The 25653-nt window shown below is 39.6% G+C and overlaps 1 protein-coding gene across 2 annotated transcripts; it reads left to right on the forward strand.

Annotated features, from left to right (window-relative positions):
* Nucleotides 1-569: 569 nt before the first annotated feature.
* Nucleotides 570-17453, forward strand: clcn7 (chloride channel 7). Of its 2 annotated transcripts, XM_079252960.1 has the most exons (25): nt 570-778; nt 2121-2198; nt 3498-3563; nt 3953-4018; nt 4186-4318; nt 5137-5246; nt 5621-5701; nt 5789-5851; nt 6029-6112; nt 6279-6372; nt 6727-6791; nt 6991-7107; nt 7333-7387; nt 8825-8885; nt 10009-10150; nt 11772-11865; nt 12172-12344; nt 12483-12534; nt 12609-12736; nt 13062-13147; nt 14860-14992; nt 15233-15292; nt 15421-15597; nt 15705-15785; nt 15905-17453. In XM_079252960.1, exons 1-25 carry the CDS (start codon nt 671-673, stop codon nt 15989-15991), a joined length of 2394 nt encoding a protein of 797 aa, XP_079109086.1. In that variant the 5' UTR covers nt 570-670; the 3' UTR covers nt 15992-17453. The 2 variants fall into 2 exon arrangements, with proteins under 2 accessions (XP_079109086.1, XP_079109087.1); XM_079252961.1 differs by lacking the exon at nt 2121-2198.
* The last annotated feature ends 8200 nt before the right edge of the window (nt 17454-25653 follow it).

Genomic DNA, 25653 nt, shown 5'->3' on the forward strand with positions numbered 1-25653 from the left:
TGTTGAGTTTGATTCATGCAGCACATTTTAAATGAGTTTGGATGGTGCCATCAAAATGCTACAAATGTGTCCTGTTGAACATCAGATTAATTAAAACCTCATTTCCAAAAAAGATGGGAAGGAGTGTAAAAAATTTAAATAAAACCAGAATGCAATGATTTGCAAATAAAATAAACCCATATTGTATCCCCAAAAGAACATGAATAAAATTTTACCATTTAATGAAAAATATCAGCCCATTTTTAATTTGATGGTAGAAACAAATCTAAACAATGTGATATTTACCATTATGTGGTCTTACGCTTTATTCTTTATACTACAGAGTACACTTTAGTTGTAGTGATCTGTTAACCATTTTCCTAAATCTAAACTTTTAAGGTTCCTAAAACTGCCCCATTTACATGCGTTGCCCTTTTCTTTGTGCCATACCTGGTCTGGTGTGTCCACAGTTCCAAAATAGGTGAAATATCGTTTCTGGTTGAGTGTTGCAGAAGGTGCAAGTAATATCAATGCGCCGAACATTTTTGGCCTAACGCGCGACCCTTACAAAGCGTCACGAGACACCAGAGTGATCATGGGGAGATGAGAAAGTAATAGTTAGCCAGCAAACAGCTGCGGTTAATAGATTATTTCTAAACAGTCCCAGAGCTGCAGCTTACAAGCGGCCACCATGGCTAACATTACCAAGAAGGTGTCGTGGTCCAGCCGAACCGACGAGTCAGCGGCAGCCTGGGAGGGAACGCCGCTGCTCAACGGCTCCGAGCAACACTCCAGACAGGTACGGCTAGGTGGCTAACCTAGGCTAACAATGTTTTCTGCTGAAGCTGAAAGAAGATGCCGTGTCATGTTATTATTTTTATTATAACTAACAAAAATAATAATATATTGAGTCGCATTTTCAGTTGCTGCATTGGTTATGAACGCTTGTAGGTTTGGCGGTGTTGTTTTCGTTTTGTGGCTGGTTGGAAGTGAGATGTAATTATAAGCTTGTTGCTCTGTGACTGTAACTGGAAGAACTTCATCAAATCAGTGTCACTTCAACACGTTCATAATGCACTTGATTGCATTTAGATGTAAATAACAATAATAGAAGTTATGTTATAATGAATTCTGAAAAGCTTGTGCATTTCCTTAACTTTTTGTTTACTATTTAAAACTGGAAGGACTAATAGATATTGACACATACAAGCAGGGCCGGATTAAAAGTGCACAGGCGCCTGGGCCCAGAGTGTTTCCAGGGGCCCTTACCCACTGCTACATTGTGAAAATTGTGAATGATACACTGTGAAACGACATTTCTAACATCTCTCAGCCAATGGTACCAATAGCAATACACTAGACACTGTGGTGTAACGACCTGGCTTTTATGTACATTTTGTTTAATGTCCAAACTGCTGGGGTTTGCCATATGTGGGGCCCTAGTGGACGTGGGCCCCTGGGCCTGTGCTCATAATGCCCATTGGATAATCTGTCCTTGCATACAAGGTTACCAGGACAGAGGAAATGGATGATTTGGTCGTTTAGGGAAGAATTGCATAGCTGGTTTTGTTCAGCTTGTGCATCTTCCTTATTTCCATGAATGACGTTATCAGGACTAGATAGTAACTTCCTATACCGCTCAACCACAAAGGGAACTAACCTGACTGCATCTCTTTGGATTTGTTTTATTAATGTGAGTTTGAACTGACATTTTGTAGAAGATGTAGAATTATTGGAAACTACTTTCTAAGTCCAAAACTAACTACTAATGCCCTTTCTGCGTAAGCTTTAAAAAAAGAAATAAGATGCTCTTATTGTTCCATAAGAACTAAAGATTCATCACTGATTTTCTCAAAGCACAATTTTACTACAAGTTGTATTTGAGACAGCTGTGAACTCGGCTCCTTCAAAGTCACGAAAATAGTAGCAAGTAAACAAAATAACATGCCTACTTTCTTTCTGCAAGCAACACACCCTCAAGTGATTTTATTTGAGACAAAGCATTTGCATAAATGCAAGTTTTTTTGTTTTTTTTCTGACATGTTGAGAGCCATTAAGTTTAGCTAAAGAGCTGAATCTTTTTGATATGAACACATCCACATGGCCATACATACTTCTGTTACTGTCTGTGGTGTCTGTAGCTGTCTGGAGGAGGCACTATATTTCAGATAGGCAGACTCAGCACGGTGGATTTGGAAGAGGAGATAACACCGGAGGAGGTAAAGTCCGAGCCTAAAACGCTGTCATGTTGTCTTTGTGTCTGTACTCGTCAGTCAAATCCTCATTTTCACTCGCATCTACCTGATCTGTTGAAGCAGGGGTGATTTTATTATGAGAATTTTAGGATAAAGTAGTTAGTTCTGACATTATTGTAGTCATCTTAGTCACTTCCTTTTTGATATGGCTAGAGTCTAACCTGACACAGACAACCAAAACAACCCTGTAACGGCTGACTCATACAGCGTGCTTCAGAGGCACATGTCTGATAGTTTCCACAGTAAAGCATTGTAAATATAAATCAATTCAAGGCCTGTCCCTGACCCCTCAATCACTTCATGCTTTTGGAGGACTGATTCTGACAGATAAGATGTAAAAAAGAAAAAGAAAGAAGTGAACTTTCCTCGAGATGGTCATAAAACTCCTCCAGTTCCCTGTAAAATGCAGGGAAATTGGAAGTCTGACATGCGTAAAGATGAGGTTGGATTTGGATAAAACTCTTGTTTGAGGATGCAAAAGGAGTTCAAACAAAGAAAAAAAACACAATCAAACACAAAAAGCCTCCCAACTAATGCCAACAAATGCCAGTAGTTTCAGCTCAACACAACACAGCTGTGTGAAGTCTGGTGGGATGTCGCATTCACTTCCTTCCATGACACAAACTATTTGATGCTGTCCAGTTTTAACTGGCTGGTGGAAATGGGACTTTCAGGCATGTGATTTGCTTCATTGTCAATATGCTTGTTTACAATGTGTTCAGTTTGTGTGTAGCTGTTTGAATGTAGGCTTATTTGATTAGTTGGAGCTGTCTGGTTTGCTGAACAAATGGACCATAGATGCGAAGCAAAGGCCCAGTTAACAATGCATGTAGATGTGAAATGCAAGATTTTTTATTTGCCTGAAACTGTCTTGTTTTAGCGCTTTCACTGCAAAAACCAGCATTTCCTTCAGGATGGATTAGGATTTTATATAAATATATATATGAACACTAAAAAAAAAGCATAGTTCTGAAATTAATTCCCTTCAATTTTGCTTATTCTTTAAGGTTTTTATTAAATATTGGGGAGGAAATGCTGTTTTTAAGTTAGTCTGTCAAGCATGTTCTTTTTTCCTTTTGAGCCACTAAAATATTTTCCGTTCTTAGAATTGTGTGTGTGAATTTTCATGCCATCATATGTCAAATATTTGTTGTCAGTGATTCAGCTTTTAGCTCTGTGCTGTCTCTTACATACCTCTAATCAAGAGGTCAAAGGTCAGTGTTTGTCGTGTGACCTCTGTCTTTCATGTGTTCTTCACCACAGGACTCTGCCAGGGGGCGGCCCAAAGAAATCCCTCACAATGAGAAGCTGCTGTCACTTAAATACGAGGTAAAACAAGTCGAGTGGTGAAAAAAAACCTGGATTACACTCCCCTGATATTTCACAGAATCATTGATCTTTCAACAAGGATGGAAACATTTCAATGCAGGCACCACAAATCTACCAAACAAACAAAAAAGAAAAAGCCACAGAGGAATGCATTGTAGGCCCTGAAATCTTAACAGCATGCGGAAATGGCCAGGGGAACGCTAATCTTCTTGGCAGCTCTTGATGAAATTAGCCTTATATTAATACATTTGATGTGCTCACAAGCTGCATACTGGAGTCCCAGTTTTGTCCCATTAATCAGGCTTTCTGCTTATTATGCAGGGTAGAAGTTGCTTCTTAATAGTTTAGGAAGGAACCTTTAACCTGTTCATTTGTTTTCATTTTATCAGAGTTTGGACTATGATAACATTGAAAACCAGCTGTTTCTTGAGGAGGAGAGGAGGATGAGTTTCATGGTGAGTGGCGCAGGCATCGCTTCAAATATGTTATCCTACCTGTACTTTATGTACACTCCTGTCCCTTCTGTTCCTGTCATAACCTCCTTTGTTCTTTGTTTTATCTCTCATTTTTTCCACTTGCATTGTTTGTCTTTTCTGTTCATCTTCTTGATTTGTGTCTTTAGAGTTTCCGCTGCCTTGAGATCAGCCGTTGGGTGATTTGCGGTCTGATTGGCTTTCTGACCGGCCTCATCGCCTGTTTTATAGACATCGTGGTGGAAGAGCTGGCTGGGATCAAATATCAAGTGATCAAAGAGAGTATCCTTAAGAGTTTCTTCTCAATGTCACTGTAAAGTGACAAATTTGCGAGCAAGAGGTGAATGTTTTGAGAGACGGTGCAGAAAAAGTTCCTTAAATGTCAACTTTTCACAGTTGTGGCAGAGTTATAGGACAAATGTTTTCTTGCTTACTGTCTAATTTTTATATCAAACTAGCTTTTTTTTTTAACAACAAATTACAGAGGTGACACTCATTTTTAAAACAATGCTTTTCTAGAGAAGTGAAACTTCAGTGGAAATGGTGCAGTATAGTGGAGCTGCCACAGAAATACACCCAAAAACTGAGAAAAAGAGACAGAACATGCACAGAAGAAATGAAGAAGCATGAGAAGAGGGAGGTCTGCGCTACATGGGTCTAGTTCTGACATCAGCTGTGTTTTCTAGTCTAAGATCCTCGGTGCTTTCTGCACACAGTTCTTGGATGGTTTTAACAGGTTTATTGCCTCATGCTTGTACTCATTTGCCAGGCTGTGACTGCAGAGGCGCCTTCACGTCATTGGTCTTTTGAGTTAGTGCCCGTGCTGGTGGTCTGGTCAACTCCTGATGCATGCGGCGCTGTGATAGTGTTTCCTTACTGGGCTCCTCTCTGCCCAGATACATATTACTAGATGTAGATGGGTGTGTGTGGGAATGGCAGGGGTGATGGTTTAGTCTTGTTCTTTTATAATATGTAAAGCACTTTGGTACATGTTATTGTATGAAAAGTGCTTTATTAACAAAGTTAGATTTGATTTAAAGGACACAGATTTTATCTCATCCTTTGCTGTGTTTTTTCCCCTTGATTTGGGTCTTTCTCAGACATTGTAAAGTTTACAGAAATGGGTGGGCTGTCCATCTCTCTCATCCTCTGGGCTGTCCTCAACTCTTCCTTCGTCATGGTGGGAGCCATCATGGTTGCGTTCTTTGAGGTAAAGTCAAAAGCGGAAATGTTTTAGAGGTTATGATAATTATTATAGTGTGTAGTTTGCTTTTCTTCCTCTTTCATGTAAAAGCTGATTTTGAAGAAGTTTTGTTTGCTGAGATTCACATCGTACAGATAGATGGAAGTGGAAACTTTATGTGGAAGCAGCATTTCCATCCTCTGTCTGGAAGTGTGAATCATGTCTCTTTAATCTTGCCGCTATGGCGAGGCAGCGTTTAGCGGGGGATCAGATGTAGCTGTGGTTTAGCCTGTACGGTTGAACTAAACACACTGTAGTACTTTAAACACTGTTTTCCACTGGTAATCTTTTCGTCTGTTATGTTACATCTCTCCTGTTTTCTCCTGTCATGTCACATCCAGCCTATAGCAGCAGGAAGTGGAATCCCTCAGATAAAATGTTACCTAAATGGAGTAAAGATTCCCAGGGTGGTACGTTTAAAGGTAAAGTCACATAAACACACAAACTCACACACATACGTTGATCATAGTAGTAGAGCTGCAGTTTTTCAACATGATATTTCCCTTCAGACACTGGTGGTGAAGGTCTGCGGCGTGATCTGTTCGGTGGTCGGTGGGCTTGCTGTTGGAAAGGTAATCAGATTTTTTTTGTCGTGAAAGGTGAAGTGATGGGATTTGGGCTCTGGTTTAAGTTTGTTTTAGAAATGTTACCCCTGACATGCACATACAGTTTTTTTCTGTTTATTCCTTGCAAACACATAAAAAACTCCACTTACACACCTATTTTCTTGCTTACCCACAATTCTACAGGAAGGTCCCATGATTCACTCTGGTGCTGTTGTGGCTGCAGGGGTCTCCCAGGGCAGGAGCACCTCCTTAAAGAGAGACTTTAAGGTCAGTTTCAAGTCATTTTCTCTCCTGTTGTGTCCTGTATCAAGCAGAATTCCTTTGTTAGAAATAGTTCAATTAATTATTAAGTGTTTTGAGCTCCTAATGATTAGTTTAATCAGAACTGGTTAAAAAACAAAGTTGCAGTGATTTGTACTGATGGTCTTTGCAGATATTTGAATACTTCCGGAGAGACACAGAAAAAAGGGATTTTGTTTCTGCTGGAGCTGCAGCCGGAGTTTCTGCTGCTTTTGGAGCACCAGTTGGTAAAAACTCAGTAACGGCATCCTCATTTTCTTACTGTATAACTGTGACTGACAGGTTGCTGTAAAGCCAGCAGGATCTGTTTATGACTGCATGCCAAAATTAAATGCAAATTATTTTTTAAAGAACAAAACGGAAAGGACTAATAGTATTTAACATGCTCATCAAAACTGGATGTTTTCTCTCATCTGATTAATAAATCCTTTCTGTTTCAGTTTCAGAAGTAAATATAATTCTTACAGTATGAGCACCGTTAGAGATTATTAAAATAAACAAAATGTATTTATTAACTCTGTTAAAGAGTACACTGTGCATTAATATCTAGTTAACAGTGAGTTAATGTCTTTGTTCAACAGGCGGTGTTTTGTTCTCTCTGGAAGAAGGGGCTTCTTTCTGGAACCAGATGTTGACATGGAGGATTGTAAGTCAGGCGGCTTTCTGTGTGACCGTTATGAATTCACTACTAATGATCATATGATGGGTCAAAGCAAATCAAATCAATATTGTTCCACTCAGAAATGTCATGAGAGAAGAAAACTCATGTGGAAACGTTGACCATTCTCATTTAGCTGTGTACACCCCGATCCAGAATCTGATGATGTTTTCTTTCTTATCTTCAGTTCTTTGCCTCCATGATCTCCACCTTCACTCTGAACTTCTTCCTCAGTATCTATCACAACAAACCAGGGGACCTTTCCAGTCCTGGTCTCATCAACTTTGGACGCTTTGAAAGTGAAGTAAGAAAATTAATTGTATTTTTATTTCTTTTTTCTTCTAATGAAGTGATCCCCAACCCTGGTCAAGGTCAGCTGTCCTGCAGGTTTTAGATATTTATAGATCTGGCAAGTTCTACACTAGTCTGCTACTGACATATTAACTTGAGTCAGGCGTGTTGCAGCAGGGAAACCCTGCTCTAATTAACATAAAACATGACATTCTCTCGTTGCTTCGTCTTCCTCCAGAGTGTGGCGTACAACCTCTATGAGATTCCCTTGTTCATCGCTATGGGGGCTATTGGTAAGAGCTGGTCCAGTTCCCTCAGTATGTGTTTGATTTCTTGACATGGTGAACTTAACTGCAATATACTGATCAAGACTATAAATATATTATTGGCACATAATCCCATAAACAGCACTCTTGCTCTCTGCTACCACATACAATGAACAGCAGTTCGCTAAATCTGGTCAAATATACCATCTAAATGTAAAGTAATCCAAAACTGTATTTGCTTTTATTATTTGCAGTATTTTAGTAGCTAAAACATTTCCTATTACAGCTGTAAGAGTACAAGAAGTACAAGAAGCTTTAAAAGAAATCTGATTATTGAATGTACCTTGAGCAGACATGGGGTTTCTGTTCCACTTTCCTGCATCAGCATTGTTTTAAAAACAACCTGTAAACCGTAGAACTCCATAAGCATCGGCCCTGTGCTCTGTAACAATCTGCAGCACCAGCAGCCTGGGACCACCAGAGCATCAGCTGAAACACAGTTGTAGTGCTCATTGGAAAGTTTTGATTGCGTTTTGGCTACACATACACACCCAAATAAAGTTTGAACACACACACCCACTGACTGTGAGGAGTTTTTTGTCCAAACTTTTGTCTGGAGCTGCAGCAACACTTAAATGACCCCACAGACGGTGAAGGATTGCACAGTGGCACTTTGCAAAACACATTAAATTAAACTTGCTTTTTAAACCCGAATTACTGTCCTAAAATGTTTTGTAGATGTTTTAAGGGGGTAGGATGACGTAACATAATTTATTTAGCTTCCAGCTTATTGTGGAGGTTTTGTTCTAACCTTGTAGTTAAACCAAGGAAAGATCAGAAAAGGTGCTTATCAGGCCTGTGACGATATGCGTTTTGTCCCCATTCGATTCTGATTTTTTTAGGTGTCGATTTGATTTAAATTGCGATTCTCACAATTCTACGAAAGAGCTGATTTTTGTAGATTAAAAACAAAAAGTCATTTTTCTTTATTTCCTTGAGGAAAAAAGACAACAGAGTATCCAGACCATCATTCTGCAGCTATAATGCCCAAAAAGACAAGCAAAAAGATCAATGAAAACAATAAAAATGACAAGAATTTATAATAGATTATTTTAATTTATATTGTTAAGAAAATAGATTTTTTTAACAAAAAAAAAAAAAAAAATCGATTTTGAAGTTGATATATATAAATATTCCATTTTTCGATTCAATTTTCCCACCGTTGGTGCTTATGCAGCAGCAAGTTGTGCATAGTTCTAACAGTGATGCATGATAATGTTCACAAATACCTTTCAGTTGAATAAAACTGAAGAGTGATTTTATTTAGATTTAATTCAAATGATAATGGACGAGAATAAACTCTCCTATTGTATGTCAAAGATATTAAAATTTGCTCTGTAAATGTTTGTGTTCAGTCAATTGCTCTTCATGTGAAGCCCTTTTCGCTCTCATCTCTTTATTTAGGTGGATTTTTGGGAGCTCTGTTCAATATACTCAACTACTGGCTGACGATCTTCAGGATCAGGTATTCTTTCTTTTAAAAATGGATCAAACATAAATAAAAGCCACATTCCAAGAAAATGTTGCTCACAGTGTTGGCTTTGTGTGCGTAGTGTGACAGCAACACAGGATGACTAAAGCATGAATTATTTCCTTTTACCCTTCAAAAGCAGGGTGTGGATGATAAAGATAGTTTCAGAAGAAAACTAAAAATAGCTTTTGAGGAGCTCAACATCTTGTGATTTTAAGTGAGTTCAAAAAAATCTTACCTAAACGGGTACGATCACTGTGGGACTTCCACTGTGACGTCTTCTCAGAAGATGTGGAAAGCCAACTTGTCATAAGAACTGATATTCCTATTATATGGAGAACAATTTTAGGGGGTTAGATTTAGCCTGGTGTTTTTTAAGTTAGTTGATGACCCGTGTAAAAGCCACATTTTAGGTATGAACGTCTTTAGGTATTTGGCATCAGATTTATTCATGGAAATTGATAAGAAATGCCGATTTGCAAATTAGCGTTACAGCTATTGTCCTTGAAGTAGTAAGAAATGATTATGCATATTTTACATTTCAGTTTTAAAGTTTGGTTTTGTATTTTTATTTAACGTGTCTGTTATATGTTTATTATATCTGAACATACATAATCATGTATACTGTATGTTACACGATTTGGTTTTGACCTACTTCTGTTTCAGGCTATTAAAAGAGATCCTGTTCAGTTGGATTACAGTAATGCTAAATATTTTTTTAAGTTTGAATAAAGAGATAAGTGTCCTCATTAAACATCTTATTATTACTTTTTTTTTTTAAAAAAAAAATCCATGTTTAATATTGCTTTGTTCAAAGAAAACTGTTGATGTGTTACATGAACTGAGTATTATTTATATTTCTATTGCTGTCCTGTTTCTAAAAATATCATCTTCTTTCCTGGCAACCTGTTTTAGTGTCACTTCACATAACAGTCCATCTCAACATTGTGGTGTAATGGCCTGAAGACGAACCACGGCACATTTAGCACTGAAGCTTTGTTTGCCTCTCAGCTATTTCTTCTTAGGAACACTCGTCAGTTTCCGTGTGGGAAAATGCACATTGATGATCACATTTATGTATGTGGTATCTAACAGAGCTCTAACTTGTGTGTGTTAGATACGTTCATCGCCCATGTTTACAAGTGATGGAGGCCATGTTGGTTGCCGCAGTGACCGCGACCGTGTCCTTCACCATGATCTATTTCTCTAATGATTGTCAGCCTCTTGATCAGGACCATGCTGAGGAGTATCCGCTGCAGGTACACGCCCATGTCGTTGCATGACCCACGCTCACACCCATGATGACATGTATTAAAGCTAAGTATATGCAAAAAGTCTTGTTACACAGCTGTGAATATTTTAAGACAAACTTTGTTTAAACACCCGGATCAGACAGTTCCATCCTTCTCAAAGTGAATCTTGCTTGTTTCCTTTTTTTTTTTTTTTTTTTTAAATATATCTGACAACACAATTTAATTTCAATACGTTTTTTGGCATCCGCATCACAAGAATAATGTCACTAAAGGATCTCAAGAGTTTAATACACCATATCTCATCTCATCTGCCTTTACATGCATATGAACTTTAGTGATATATGATTCTTAATCCATACAGTTTAATACAATGTCGTCTCACCCTTTGAGGTGAGAAGAGCCTCAAGTTTTTTTGGGGGGGAAAACTTTCCACAAGGTTTGGGAGTGTGTATATGGGGAATTCTTGATAATTATTCTAGAAGTACATTTGTGAAGTCAGATGCTGATGTTGAACAAGAAGACCTGGCTCGCAGTTTCCTCTTATTCACCCTGAAGGTGTTCAGTCCCGTTGAGGTCAGGACCTTGGGCAGACCAGTCAAGTTCTTCCACACCAAACTGGCACATCCATGTCTTTATGGACCTTGCTTTGTGTCCTGGTGTGCGGTCATGTAGGGACAGGAAGGAAACATTCCCAGACTGTTCCCATAAATTTAGGAAAATGGAATTGTTCAAAATGTTAGTTTAGCGTTCAGAGTTCCTTTCACTGGAAGTAAGGGGCCAAGCCCAGCTCCTGAAGAACAACCCCACACCATCAAACTTCACACAAGGCACAGTGCAGTCAAACAGGTACCGTTGTCCTGGAAACCGCCAAACCTAGACTCTACCATCAGACTGCCAGGTGGAGAAGCGTGAATCATCTCACCAGCAGTACCAACACGTTTGCACTGTTCTAGCCCAGTGGCGGGTTTCACACCACTCCATCCAATACCTTGCCCTTGTAGATGTACGGCTCGGATGCAGCAGTTCAGCCATGGAAACCCAACCACCAAGCTGTCTAGGCACTGGTGTGGAGCTAATCTGACTGTATGATGGTTGGAGGTCTGTTGGGTGTGAAAGCTGGCGATCTCTGCACGCTTTGCACCTCAGCATCCACTGACCCTGCTCTGTCATTTTACATGGCTACCACTTCATGGCTGAGCTGCCGCTGCTCTCAGTTTCTTCAGCTTTGTTATAACGCCGCTGACGGTTGACATGAAGTATTTAATATCAAGGAAATTTCATGCACAGCTAGCATCCTGTCACGGTGGAATTCACTGACCTCCTGAAAGCGGGCTGCCTGTAGAGGCAGTCTACATGGCTAGGTGCTTGATTTTTACACCCCTGTGGCTTGTGTGCGTTCAGTTATTTGATGAGTGAGTGATTTCTTTTGGCTATATAATGTATGTTGTACTCGCAGTAGTACTAGCATGATGACGTTTGGCATTTTGAGTCTGATGTCTTCAGTTATTCAGTGTATTGTCATGACAGTTGGTTCCCAATTCCCTATTTGATATTACCACTACATTTCAAGCATCACTCACTACTTTTCATGCTTTTTCACTTCTGTCACATCCTCCACTGTGTCCAGTTGTTCTGTGCAGATGGGGAGTACAACTCTATGGCAACAGCCTTCTTCAACACTCCTGAGAGAAGTGTGCGCAGCCTCTTCCACAATCAGCCAGGTAAAGTTGCATGAAAACATGTATGATGAAGAACTTTAGTGATTAAAATGGGACTCATTATGTTTTGGAATGTGAAAGTTCCTCTACAAACCAGTAGGATAGCATAATTATCCCATTCTGACAGCATTAAATGCCACATAAACAGGTTTAAACAGGTTTTAAACAAGTTTACTTTTCTCACGATTAATTGGTTTTATAAATGTGATTAAAGAAACATAATGATAAAGATACAGGAAACAGCTGTGAAGTGAGATTTCTCCTTTCTGAACAGCTTCTTGTCTCTTCATCACTTCTTGTGTTTTAAAGGAACCTACAATCCTCTGACGTTGGGTTTGTTCACTCTGACCTACTTCTTTCTGGCGTGTTGGACCTACGGCCTGGCGGTGTCTGCTGGAGTTTTCATCCCGTCTCTTCTGATCGGGGCAGCCTGGGGGAGGCTGTGTGGAATATTGCTTGCCTCTATAACTTCAGAGGGCTCGGTCCGTACACAAATTTGCAATAAGCGACAGAATTAAACCAACAAACTGACCACAGATATTAGTAGATAAATGCATGCATCATAGGTGCATTTCCTAATAAACAAAATTGTAAGTAATAGATATTTTATGCTTCCATAGATCTGGGCTGATCCGGGTAAATATGCCTTGATCGGAGCAGCAGCTCAGTTAGGTGGGTTTCATTTAATAATCTGCTAAATGTTGTGTTTGCTATAAACGGGTAAATTAATGCACCGTTCTCCACAGGCGGCATTGTGAGAATGACTCTCAGTTTGACTGTCATCATGATGGAGGCGACGGGAAACGTCACGTACGGCCTTCCCATCATGCTCGTTCTTATGACCGCCAAGATAGTAGGAGATTACTTTCAAGAGGTGTGTGATGCAGAACTGATACTCTCCATGGCTGATATTCATGTCCCACGGCAAGGAAATAAAAAAAGAGAACAACTAACCAACCAAGAGATGTTGTTTAAACATTATGGGCAAATCTGCTTTCATAGATTTTTTCTATAAAGTCTGCTGGAACACATTAGTTGCTGAGTAGGAAAATAAAAACACTGAATTGGAGGACTACAAAGTGCCATTGTAGGAAAAAAAAAAAACTAATGTTAGCTGTAATTGATATTTTGATATAATTTATACCATGTTAGTATACAGCAACAAACATTTTTTTTTAACTACTCTTTATGTTTTAAAGGGTTTATATGACATCCACATCAAGCTGCAGAGTGTTCCCTTCCTGCACTGGGAGGCTCCTGCCACCTCCCACTGGCTGACTGCCAGGTAGGTCCTGTCTAACTTGTTCAACACTGACTTCTTGTCACTTTTATAGAATGACCCTTAGCATCAGTGTTTTTCCACACACAGGGTTTGTGTGATGCATTAACACGACTAATTTGCTTATTCTGCTGTTAAAAATATTTCTACAGTATGTAAATTTTTTTTTTTTTTTTTTTTAGGGATTTTCAGCTTTTTTTCCCCTCACTTTTTTGTATTGCACTAAGTACTTTGTGTTTTTATTAGAATCAAATCTGACAGCGAGCTGAGCCAAGAGCTGCTCAGATCAGGTCAACAGAGGAGCGATTATCTTCGTGCAAAATTACTTCAGTCTCAAGAATATCCTAGTGGTTTGAGCAAACACTGTAAACAGTAAATATTTGACCTCATCGCGTTTCTATCGGACAGTTTGAGTGCTTTCTTCCTGTGTTCTGCTCTGCGTCAGTGCACATACAAAACTCTCCTGCCACCAACTGGGTCTATCAGTTGCATTGCGGTTTATTTGTTCCTCTGCGATAAATAATGCGATATGAAAAAATACAGGAAGTTTTAATAGATGACTTGAATGACACTTTAGTTATGCTGCTCTCCTGCCATCTTGTTGACAAACAACCTACACTGGTCTGACCTGTTTTTGTGCGTGCTTCAAGCATAATTGTTTGTGTATGAAAGTTTTCCTTATTATCTTTTATTGATTTATTGTGCTTGGTCCTGAATAATTGTTTTGTTCTGGCTTTCCGTCTGCATCTGCTGGTCTTAGCAGCAGATGGACAAATTTAATTCAATTCAACTTTATTTGTATAGCGCCACTTCACAACAACGTTGTCACAGGGCACTTTACGTACACAAATCAACATACACATCAGTTCAAGCCATTTCATACATAGCCTATAACAGAAACCAACTGATTGCATCAAATCATGACTTCGATCCAATCCCCCATCCTGAGCTGCACGCAGTGACAGTGGGAAGGAAAAAACTCCCCTTTAACAGGAAGAAAACCTCCGGCAGAACCCGGCTCAGGGGGGGCAGCCATCTGCCTCGACTGGTTGGGGTGGAGAGGACAGGAAAGACAGAACAACATGTACAACTGCACTTATTCAGGAAGACCTGCGTAAAATGGAGAAATAAGTTAGAGACGGCAATATTGGCATATATTTATTCATTAATACATTAGAGAAATAGAGCGAGGTACTTCTCAGTGCATCAGGTAACATCCCATTGCTACATAAGTAATGGATGGCTAGACTACCCATAACTATAAGAACAAAGAGCATAACCTGGACAGTTGGGTCCCGTACATGCAGACTCCAACTCAGGAGATGCTCATATCCTAACTATAAGAATCATGAAAAAGGAAGGTTTTCAGCTTGATCTTAAAGAAATGAACATGTTGAGTTCATTTGCCTTCAACGTTAGAGGACCTGCGACGTGACTGTTGCACACACGTACATCGTCATGACGATGCTCAAATGATATATTGTGCAGCTCTAGTTTATACCAATTTTTAATGAGTTTGTTTAATGAGTTGGTATTTTGGGATTAGGCCAGAAAAAATTCAAATCTTCTGTGGCCTTATCCTGAAGAGCTGCTAAATTAGTTCTGGCAGCTTATAGCTTACTTTATTTTGTCTATCATCCACATTACTGTCCATCTCTTTTCACTTTTCTTCTCTTTTCTGTCATCATTTCCTTTACAAATTTCCTTTACAAAACCAGGGAGGTGATGAGTTCTCCAGTCACCTGTTTGAACAAGATTGAGAAGGTGGGAACCATCGTAGACATCCTTAGCAACACATCAACCAACCACAACGGCTTCCCTGTCGTCGTGCAGGTTTCCAACAGTGATGAGGTATGCTCTGATCAAATGGTACGACAGATCTGAAATCAAACACTGGATTTTTCATGCAGACTTGATGATGCTGCTTTATCAGAGGAGGTTTGACGTTGAATTGAGTTACACTGAATGTTTTTTTTTGTTTGTTTTTAAAAAAAATAATCCTCAAGGAAAGTTAGATCAGGTTAATATTTGATGCAGAACATCTTTTCCTTCATTTACTACAGTTTTTTTTTCTTCTTCTTGTCTTTTAAGCCAGGGAAACTCTGTGGCCTCATCCTTCGCTCTCAGCTCATCGTTCTTCTCAAGCACAAGGTAACATCGCCGACGCCTGCAGCTGCGTCTGCTTGTACAGGAAGTGGTGGATCCGGTCAGGTGCTGTGTTGCATTGAGGCACTTCTGGCAGCATCAGCCTCTTGTTTTCTGCGGTTCTCTCCTGGCAGGTGTTTGTGGAGTTGGCTCAGTCCCGGCTGACTCATAGGAAGCTTCAGCTAAAAGATTTCCGGGACGCCTACCCTCGCTTCCCCCCGATCCAGAGCATCCACGTCTCGCAGGATGAGAGGGAGTGTATGATGGACCTGACCGAGTTTATGAACCCAACTCCTTACACGGTTCCCCAGGTAACGGGCATATGCACAGGGATGCTGCTCCCTCCCATCTCTTGGATGTGTTTGTCTCCTTTTCTTCTTCTTTGAAGTTGGACTAAAGCAAAGCCTTTTATTTCCAGGAAACATCTTTGCCTCGTGTGTTTAAGTTGTTCAGAGCACTGGGACTCAGACACTTGGTGGTAGTAGATGATGTGAACAGGGTAAGAGTTTATGTTTATGTTTCAGAGCCGCTGTTTGCCTCTTTTACGTTCAGTTTGCTAAAAGGTGCAAGTAGGATTTTTGTTCTGAAGTTATATTTGTGGATTGTTCCGCTTTGCAGGTGGTTGGATTAGTGACCAGGAAGGACTTGGCCAGATACCACTTGGGTAAACACGGGCTGGAGGAGCTTCAGCTGGCTCAGACATAGTACACACATGCACACACACACACACACATGAACTCGAACCACCTGATGCCTCAGAGGCTGCTTACTTCCAGCCGTGCAGCCACAACGGACACCCTCAAGGCTCTAGAAGTCTAGTTATTTTCCAGGTGATGTAAAGAGTAACTACCCTGTTAAGTATGAGTGAGATCAAAAGGATTATGGTTTGTAGTTTCTTCTTTTATTTACCCTTTTTGTTCCTTTTTTGTGCTGACTCATCACGTTTAGTTTCGTATGTTCATTTTTTCTTGTGGCTGCAGCACGTCTAGTCGACTGTGGTCCTACATGTCTCGAGACACAATTACATGTATCTGGGTCAAACGAACTTACAATGACAGATTTACTTTAAATGAAAGACACTTTGTGCCTGATTTATTCTTCCGCTTCGAATCTTCCCAGTAGTCTGATGTGCGAGCCCCCAGAAAAGTAACTGCACAACACAGGAAATCAGACTGCAGTACGAGTGATAATGATAATATCAGGCTACTGTTGTTGTGAGCGTGCAGACAGCAACACGGGCTCACATGTTTGTTTAGATCAAAGTGTAGATGCACTGCAAGATTATAAATCAAGTTTTAGTTTGGAAATGAACCTTTCTTTATGATAAAAACCTTTACACCTCAGTCCTTTTCGACCTCGTCTCCATCACCTTAATACTAGATAGTTGCTCCATTCTGAAATAATGAAAATAATCTGCTGTTATGAAGATGCAGTTATGTAATCCTAATTAAGTCAATATGTTTTAAAGTGGTGGAGATGTGGGCTTCTGATGTCCTGCGATTGAACAGTGAGACATTTAAAGTGGTTGTCTCATGTTTAGAGTTTGGTTTTTAGCTCACTGACCAGTTGAAGTTTTAATGTGCTCCATGTTGTCGCTTTGCACTGAGAAAATGCTGTTATTTATTGTTGTCCATATTTTAATTTAAGATTAAGGGGATGGATTGAGGTTTGGTCAGAGTTCAGGATTTACATCCCAGGATTCATCTTCTGATGTTTATTATTGGGAATAAAGAAAAGGCCTGAACATCTGTTCAGGTACAGATTGACGTATCCTCCGTCTGACTGACTGTTAACTCTGTTGAGGGAGTATACACACATGATGTCTTTGTACTTCTGAGAATACAAATTAGGTTGGTCCTCCAAGGTACGGTCATTTTAAAGTTATTTGTAAAGATATGCACTTTGACCTCCTGCTGAAGAATAAATGCCCAGAAGTGTTTCCCTTAAGAAGCTCTGTATGAATGTAAGTCTTTGAACAAATATTCACTTTAACCAGAGATGCAAAACCGATTTCTGATAACTTTGTTTGCACATCTAATATTTCTTTCAGTGTTATTTCTTTTTTGTGCAGTTAATTTTGACTTTTTCATTTTGTTTCCTACCAAATTTTGTTGTGAATGATGTTAGAATAAAAAGTCAAGTTTGCTCTCTTTTGTAACCACTGGATAAGCCTTTTGTGAACGAATAAAGTGAAAATCTATCTGTTGTTAAATTTCTTTGTACGTTTGATCGGTGTGTCTATGCTTCGTACAGTATTCTTCCCATCATTGTCCAATTTTATTAAATACCAAAAGTTAATAATTAAGACTGAATAGAAACACATTTGACCCCCCCCCAAATCAAACTTTATGCACTTGTTTTTTAAGGCTTTTTTTAAGTGTGTACAAAAAACCTAAAACCTCCCGAACGCCAGCCCTTGTGGTCCGTAGTTTGAGATTTCTGCCAAAGTGGGATTTCAAGGTGGGTTTGGACCTTTCAGAAATGTTAACACTTCGGATCGGTTTAGTTGAACTTTGAAATGGATAATTTCATCTGTTTCTCGTTAACGTTTTGTTTAAGAAAAGTTACACTGAATGCATTAACATTAAGAGTTAAAGGTGCAGTGTGTAGATAGATCAGTGCGGCCATATGCATTGGTAAAAGCTGTTTTTTAGTGGTATCTAATCACTTTACTAAAAGAACTTGTTTTATTCTCATACAATGAGCCATTTATATTGGCTTGTTGTGGGTCCACATTTACGGAAGCTGCCATATTTGTACCACCATTTTTACTACGGTGTCTCTGAATGGACAAACACCTTTGTATGTGGGGGAAAAAAAAGCTTTAAAACTGCAGTATGGGTTTTGTTAGGATACATTATGTGAGATGAGTAATGCTTTAAAATACACACAAAAGAAGGCAGTACACACTCAAAATTTTGAAGGAATGATGAAACTGAAGCTTTGTGAAGCAATGAATCATTTTAACATCTCTGTCATGAAATTGAGCTTTTTAGCCAATCACAGTGCACCATCTGATAGCTGTGTGTGACTGATTTGAGGGTAAGTGTTGACAGGGTTTTCCTGCTTCAGGATGTCATAAGTCTCCTCATCTTTGACTTATTGACAACATATCCATGATCACAAACTATGTTCCGGTTTTCTTCTGTCATCAATGGAAAAGATCAAAGGGAATTGAAAGGTTTGATTTTTGAGACATAAGATTATAGTGTAACTTATATGTAATAAGCTTTTCAACTAAATCCATGTTTTGAAAAAGAAAAAGGAAGAGATGCAACCGGGATGGCGATGCTGAAGGATCATATTGATTCAGTGCATGCAGCACTTCTGATTCATCAATTTGAAGAGTAGATCAGACGGGCCCAAGCACAACATCACTAGTCATCCTGCACCTGCGTCCACTGGATCTACTTGCAGATGAATACCAATATTAAGTCTAGAATAAGAAGAATTTTGGCCACTAAAGGCCACCATCGCATTCACAGTTTCCTATACTCATCTTTACCATAAGATGCCAGTAATTCCTCCACACTGTGCCTCTTAAATTCAATCTAAAACTGTTAAATTATAATGGGCAGAAGCCCCCACCAGCCCCTGGACAAAATGGAAGAAGTGGCCCAGGTAAGCGCAGACTGGCCTTCTCTGCTTAGGCTGCCTTCCCTGTGAAGCGACCCCGGACAAGCAGAATGAATGGATGGTATGTAATGGCTCTTATATGTTCTATTGGTGATATTCTTAAAAGAGCACATAATATCAGAAAGGCCGCTTTAAAGGACGGGCTTACCTGGGCCGAAGCCCAGGGGCCCACAGAGTTTAGGGGCCTATCATTTTGGGGGGGGGGGGATTAATCTAAAAAAAAAAAAAGTAATTGCTATGTAACTGGTAAGTTCTGCTGTTAGTCAGCATCTTATGCACATTTGAGAGTGCAGATTGATCCTCATGAACCTGTTGCCACCATGCCAAATCCTGCCCCTTGTGTGCAAACTCAAAATGCGAAGCCCAGCTCTTTGACATGGTTCATGCCCTGTTCCACACCGCCTTCATCCCATCCCTGCTCCCATCTTGCGCTGCAGATCTCTGTCTTTGAGGGGGTCCAAGAAACAAAAGCTCCTCCTCTGACCCCAGTGCCCAACGAAGAGATCGCTCCTCCTCGACCTCCAGTCCCCAGACAGGTCGATCCCCCATCTTCACTGCTCTTGTCTTCTCTTGGCTGGTTTTGTGGACGCTCTGCCTTGGGTGTCCGTCTATGTTGGTTCATCTGGGGAACCCTGCCTCGCTGGCCCACGCTGTCTCGGCCTCCCGGCTGTCCCACAGAGCCACCCCTGCCCTGTTAGTCTCTGTCTCGGGGTCGTGTCCCCAGAGCAAAGCCTGCTGTCTGTGCGGCCCTGGTCGGGGCGGGGTCAATCCATGAACGGTGTTTTCTCAAATCAGCTCTATCTTGCCAAGTTGACACTTAAAACATGCAGTTTATGATACTTTTCAATGATATGTTCATTTTCATTAGAATGGTCCTCTGGGGGATGACTTAGGTGGGTCTAGTACAGACTTACTGGGCAGAAATGGGACTGAAGGCTTGCCAAAAATAAAAATATGTCTTCGCCAGAACACACATAAACAGCAGAAACTGTCTTAGATCATATTTCAGCATCAAACTGGGTAACACACTTATGATCACTGACATTCTTTATAATTTGGATTTTAAGGACATAATCACTGCTTTCTTTGCAAAAGAGACCAGAAGAAAGCACTCCCTAAAAGGACAGTGCAATGTTTAGTGATAGCATCTGCAGGTTTTCACATGTTGTGGCTGCAGTGTCTGAAAAGTAAAGTTGATAAACTATTTCTGTTTAGGAAGCATAGCTTCATGCTATATTTGATCTGTTGCTGCTGTTATGTATTAATTTATAATTGTATTCAATATTGTTCATTATGCTTATGTTATTAATTTGTCAATACAACTAAATAAAGAAAACCTCAGTATAAACCTGGATATTATTTTCTGTAATGAGACTTGGTACGTTTGGAGGATGAGAAAGGGCCTAACTAAAAATGAGGTGGAGATGAACACTAATGCAAAAACGGGACAGCAAAAATTGTCAATTAAAGACTTATTATGGGTGTGAGGGACCGAGCCGAAAAACCAGAGAAGCACAGGGAATGTTTTTAGAAAAATATAATGTCTACATTTATTTAACAGAAATAACAAAATAAATCTTTCAGTGCAATAACTTTGGGCCCATAAAAGAGGTCAAAGAAACCAAACGTCAACCTAGGTATTAACATAAGGAACTCAAACACTAACTGACCTACCTAACTGACACACAAGGGACACATATATACTGGCTGATCAGGCCATTCTGACACACAAGGGGGGGAGACAATACAATACTATATACCAACTGTAACATAAACTTAACTTATCAGAAAGTGTTACATATAATCAATTAATACAATAAACTAAACAATCTGAAATACCTAAATAATACAAACCAACTGACAAACAATCAATAGAAAAACCTAAACCCCTCCTATACTTCCCTCCTATAAAAAAAAAAGATGGTTCTGCCCAATTAGGCCTCAGCCTGATTTAAGGAGCTCCAGTGCAGCCAGGACTCTTCTTTGGCAGGCTTGGGAACACCAAGGAACTGGCAACTCAAAAGGAAAGTATAGTAACTGAAAGCAAAGCAAATTAATAAATAAACACACAAACACAGCAATTTCATCACATCATGCACATCTCCTACCTGACCATTTGTCTCCTAAATGGAGAGATGTTGCACAAGCTAATCCTTAAGTGAGCTTTTTCACTCTGGTTAAAACATGTCCTCTGTACTGTCAAGTCAGAGGAGTGTACGATTAATCAGGATGAATAGTTAAGTATGTACATGGGTGCATGTGTGGTTATGTTAAGGGTTAAGGTTATGAAGTCAGGTCCTTTTTTCCACGCTGAAAAGGAATAAATTCTCCCACATGCATGAAAGAGCCATTTGAACTGCTTATATGTGTACACCAAGAGCATAACTTGCAATCTGATGTGCGTGCACAAGTGTGTGCTTGAGCTACAAAGCCATTACTACAGCTCATCTTCTCACAGCTTAATGGAATAACATGCCAAATCAGGAGATTATACTTGCATATCTACTGTGATATCAGCTTAGGAATTCAGTTTCAAGTTGATGGCAGTGAGTGATGATTAAATTGACTGTTTATTAAGTTAGCTGCAGGATTGATGAGGTTTTTCCTGTTTGAGGACGAATGGGTATCTGAATGTTGAATGACCCTTACACTGAAATACTCTGACACCATCTGTGTTTGGCATGTTCATGCACACGTTTTATATGGCATTTACCCCACTCGGGACCACTACTGCGGCTGATTTATTTTTCCATAAAGCAACAAGTGTATAATCACTTTACAGCGCCGCTTGCTTTTTAACAGACACGGTGCTGACACTCAGTAATTGGAAGGGCAACGTGTTCACATTAAATCAGTTTTTATTGTTCTTAATGGCTTGTGATATGGGCTTATTTGTCCTATGAAGCTTTTTTTTTTTAAGTGTTTAGTTTATGGAAGCAATCATCTTTAGTAATGCTGCGTGTGGGTTTTTCTGTACTTCTGATACTTTACAATCTAAAATAAAAGGGTAATAGTTATTGTTGTTCTGCAGCTGCTCACAGTGTATTTGGTTGCAAAGTATCCCAGGAATAATTACTTCCATGCAGTAGTTTGGTGATATTTTTAGAAGAAACTAAATAGTGGTACATTGTGATTACTTAGTGAGCATTTACGTATTTTAAAGATGCTTCAAAGGTCCACCACGTGAAAATAAATTCAGATTTATTCTAAGCTGAAAGTCAGACCTTGACATCAATCTCTGGACAAATCTGCTTGTTACCCACTGATGTGAGCCAGATGTTTTGCAGGAGGAAAACACCTGCAGGACTGCAGATAGAAGTTTGCCACCCCTGTATAAGTTATTGTCATGTGTGGGATGGTAAATGTTGATGATGAGCCCACAGATCTGAGGAGATCTCATACACAGGTCCTTATTACCTCCATACTAACTAAATAATCATTATATTGCTGATCTAAGCAATAATAGGATAGTCTATGGATATAGTTGCCAACCTGAACCTTTAAATTACCTGTGTGCAAATATTACAACAGAAAGCAAAATTTCTTGGCCATTATCAAGCCAATATGTTTTCACATTTTAGAATTTTAATTTTAGTGGTTTAACAAAATGAATAAATACTAAATATTTCAGATTCTTTTTTTTTTTTTTTTTTAGAATTTCATGTCAAACTTATTTTTTATAGTCTCCTTGGTATCCACAGGTGGGTGGAAGTATCAGATTGTGTCCAACAGGGTCTTGGACAAATATTTGACCCCAAAGTGATACTGATGGTCTCAGAAGCTGTACTAAATGTTTTACAAAATTAAAGCATTAAGAAAACACTAAAAACTCTTCTATTCAAATAACTAAATGGGGTTTCTTAGAAAAGCTATTGCTAACATAAGAATAGACTTTTAAAAAGCAAAACTGTTTTCGATAACGTAGCTCTAACAAGTTAGCGTTCAGGCTTTAGTTTACAACAAGAGCATGGATATTTGTGGTGGTGATTGTTTCCACAGCAACTGTTTTATTCTGGTGTTGTTGCAGGGTTTATTAAAAAGATTTTTGGTGCATCATTAACTGGTGTCCTTTACTTTATCAGGTGCAGCTTACTGAAGTCTTGGACAACCAAACCACAATTACTCAGAGACTAAGCTAGCAGAGCTTCTTCTAAGATTGTTTAACTGATTGTGTACAGGTGTGTGGCTCAACTTTCTTGCTTGATAATTGTGTGGAAACAGATTAGAGACAAGACAAAATGATATTATATGATATGATATCATATCAAATATTGAATTTTGTTTTAGCTTGAAATCAAAGTTGAATCTCAAGTTGGTGCTTACTGAGGTAATACATGATGCCCATAACAAGATCTGAAATTCTGCAGACTTGTCATTCTCAGCACTTATTTTCTTTCAGGCAAAAATGATGACCAACAATTAGTTTTTAGCAAGTAGTAGTTTGTCATTGTAAGTAGTAAGTAGCAGGGTGTCGATGTAATTTCTAGCATATTAGCTTAAAGCAGCAAATCTTTTGCATTAGTATTAAATGTGTTGTCTTCTTGATTTGTTTTTGTTTGTTTTTGTTTTTATCCCTGTCGAATCTTTCTGTATAGTCGTAAATATGACCGGAGACTTTGATAAAATGTTAAATATTAGCATAATGCAGCTGCTAGCTTAGCAGCTCGCTAAGCCCACAGATTGGAGACAGGCTCATAGACATATATACATATATCTTTGTTTTGTCTATGTTCAGGCTAAAGTTAATCCAGATGATGGCAAACTGCATCAGTATATCATCTGTAACCTTTGCTGTGCTGCAGGTTTCCATAGGTACAACATGTGTAGGTACAAAAAGAAGTTAGTATACTCTGTATACTCGCGTATACCCTGGACTACACCACTGGTTACAGCCAAATGCAAGTACTATTTCTAGAAGCGAAGTTGCCATTTCAGTTTAGAAAACACATAAAATCAATGCACACATGAATGAATGAATTAACAAATGAATGAATGAATGAATGAATGAACAAACGAAAAAATGAATGAAAAAGGAGAGAAAATGAGCCTTCAAAATTCATACTACGCCAGCAAAAGCTTTAAGTGTGGGTCAGTCAGGTATATAAACATATCCTGAGACACCCTACTCTCTCATACTTTCTTTCTTGCTAATATTTATAGAGTCTTTATCCATACAATCTCTCAGTTAAAGCCCAAGCCATACCACTGTTTCTGTCCTTCGAGCTTCAACAGTGACTGTTGAAAAAGAAATATGTGTCATCTTTATATTTTTATTGTAAAAAAATACTACTAAAATTCTAAATCCACAGCACCTGACCATGCCGTGAATCAAATTACCACCAATGGTGCTTTAACAAAGAATGAATGGGGGTATGCATATTGTGACAGTTTACAAGCGTCTCGGCTTGTAAGAGGCAAGGAGCTGTTTCACATAGCATCCTTCATGACAGCTGGACAACCTCCGACTGACATATTAATGAGGCATGTGTCTCAGACTTGCATGAAAAGGAGTAGCCTGAGTCTCTTTGTCAAGTTGGAGAAGCAACCCCCTATTTTATTCTAAAGTGTCTGTAATTGCTCCAGGAGGGACTGAAAAAACTGAGAAAAGTAAAAAAAAAAAAGAAAAAAAAGAAAGTGGAATTAGAATGGGAACAAGAAGAAAATTAAAAAAAAAGGCAAAAAGGGCAGAGAAAGATCATGAGTCATGACTGAAGGGTGCTGCTGAGAGGGTGTGGTCACTAAAAGACAGAGGGAGATAAAGAAAATGAAGACAAAGGGATGGAGAGAAAGGAATATGATTGAGAAACAGAAAGCATGGAGATGACACAGTGATGAAGAAGTGAAGGGGCAGAGTGGACACATCGTGATATTTTACAAAGTGAAGACAAACGACAAGAATGCACAAAAGCACGACAGAGTTCGAGGAGTGCGTGAGGAGGTATGAGGTGTGCAGAAAGAAAGGAAAAGACATGAGAGAGAGAGAGAGGCAACCAGGGAAGCGAGGAGAGAAAGAGGGAGCGAGGAGGGGGGTAAAGGATGAGCTCATTGCAGTCACTGGGCTGATGACACGAGGAGGGGAGGGAGGGATGCAGGAGGGGAGGGGTTCGCTGCTTGTCTGCGAATCAATAGCCAGCGTCTGAGTGCCGCACACACACATGCATGCACACACACACACACACACCTCCAGACAGCTAAACCAGCATCTGCCTTCCACTGTAAGCCTTCAGCATCTCTGCTGCATGCAAGAAACAGCTGACAACATTTCAACCTTTCCATTTTGTTCCTGTTTCCTTCTTTGCCATTGAGCCTTTGAACTCCAATTTGAAAGAGACGAGAGGAAGTAGTGCAGAAAACCAGCTGATTCTCATGTCTGCTGATTCTCCCTCACCCTCCCTCCATCCTCCCTCTCTAGCTCACACATCACATCCACACCCACACCCAAGGATACCCTCCTTGCTTCTTTGCCGCTGATTTCCCTCACTCCAGCCTTTTTCCCCACACCGTTTTTGTCTTCCTCCTTCACCCCTCCAACTATATAGAGATCTTTTTTTCTTCTCTCCTCTGGGCAAGACATCCTGGCCTGACCCCATTTCTATGCGATTAAAGACTTTTGTGGATGCTCTTTTGTTTTTGTAAACCATCTTTGCTCTTCTATTTGTTGGTACCTGTGGAGGTTCTCTGGTTTTTCTCCAGCCAGCCGTCATACAGAGCGCAGCCCACAGTGAGGAACC

The sequence above is a fragment of the Telmatherina bonti genome, assembly GCF_933228915.1.
Source record: "Telmatherina bonti genome assembly, chromosome: 14".
In the NCBI taxonomy this organism is placed as follows: domain Eukaryota; kingdom Metazoa; phylum Chordata; class Actinopteri; order Atheriniformes; family Telmatherinidae; genus Telmatherina; species Telmatherina bonti.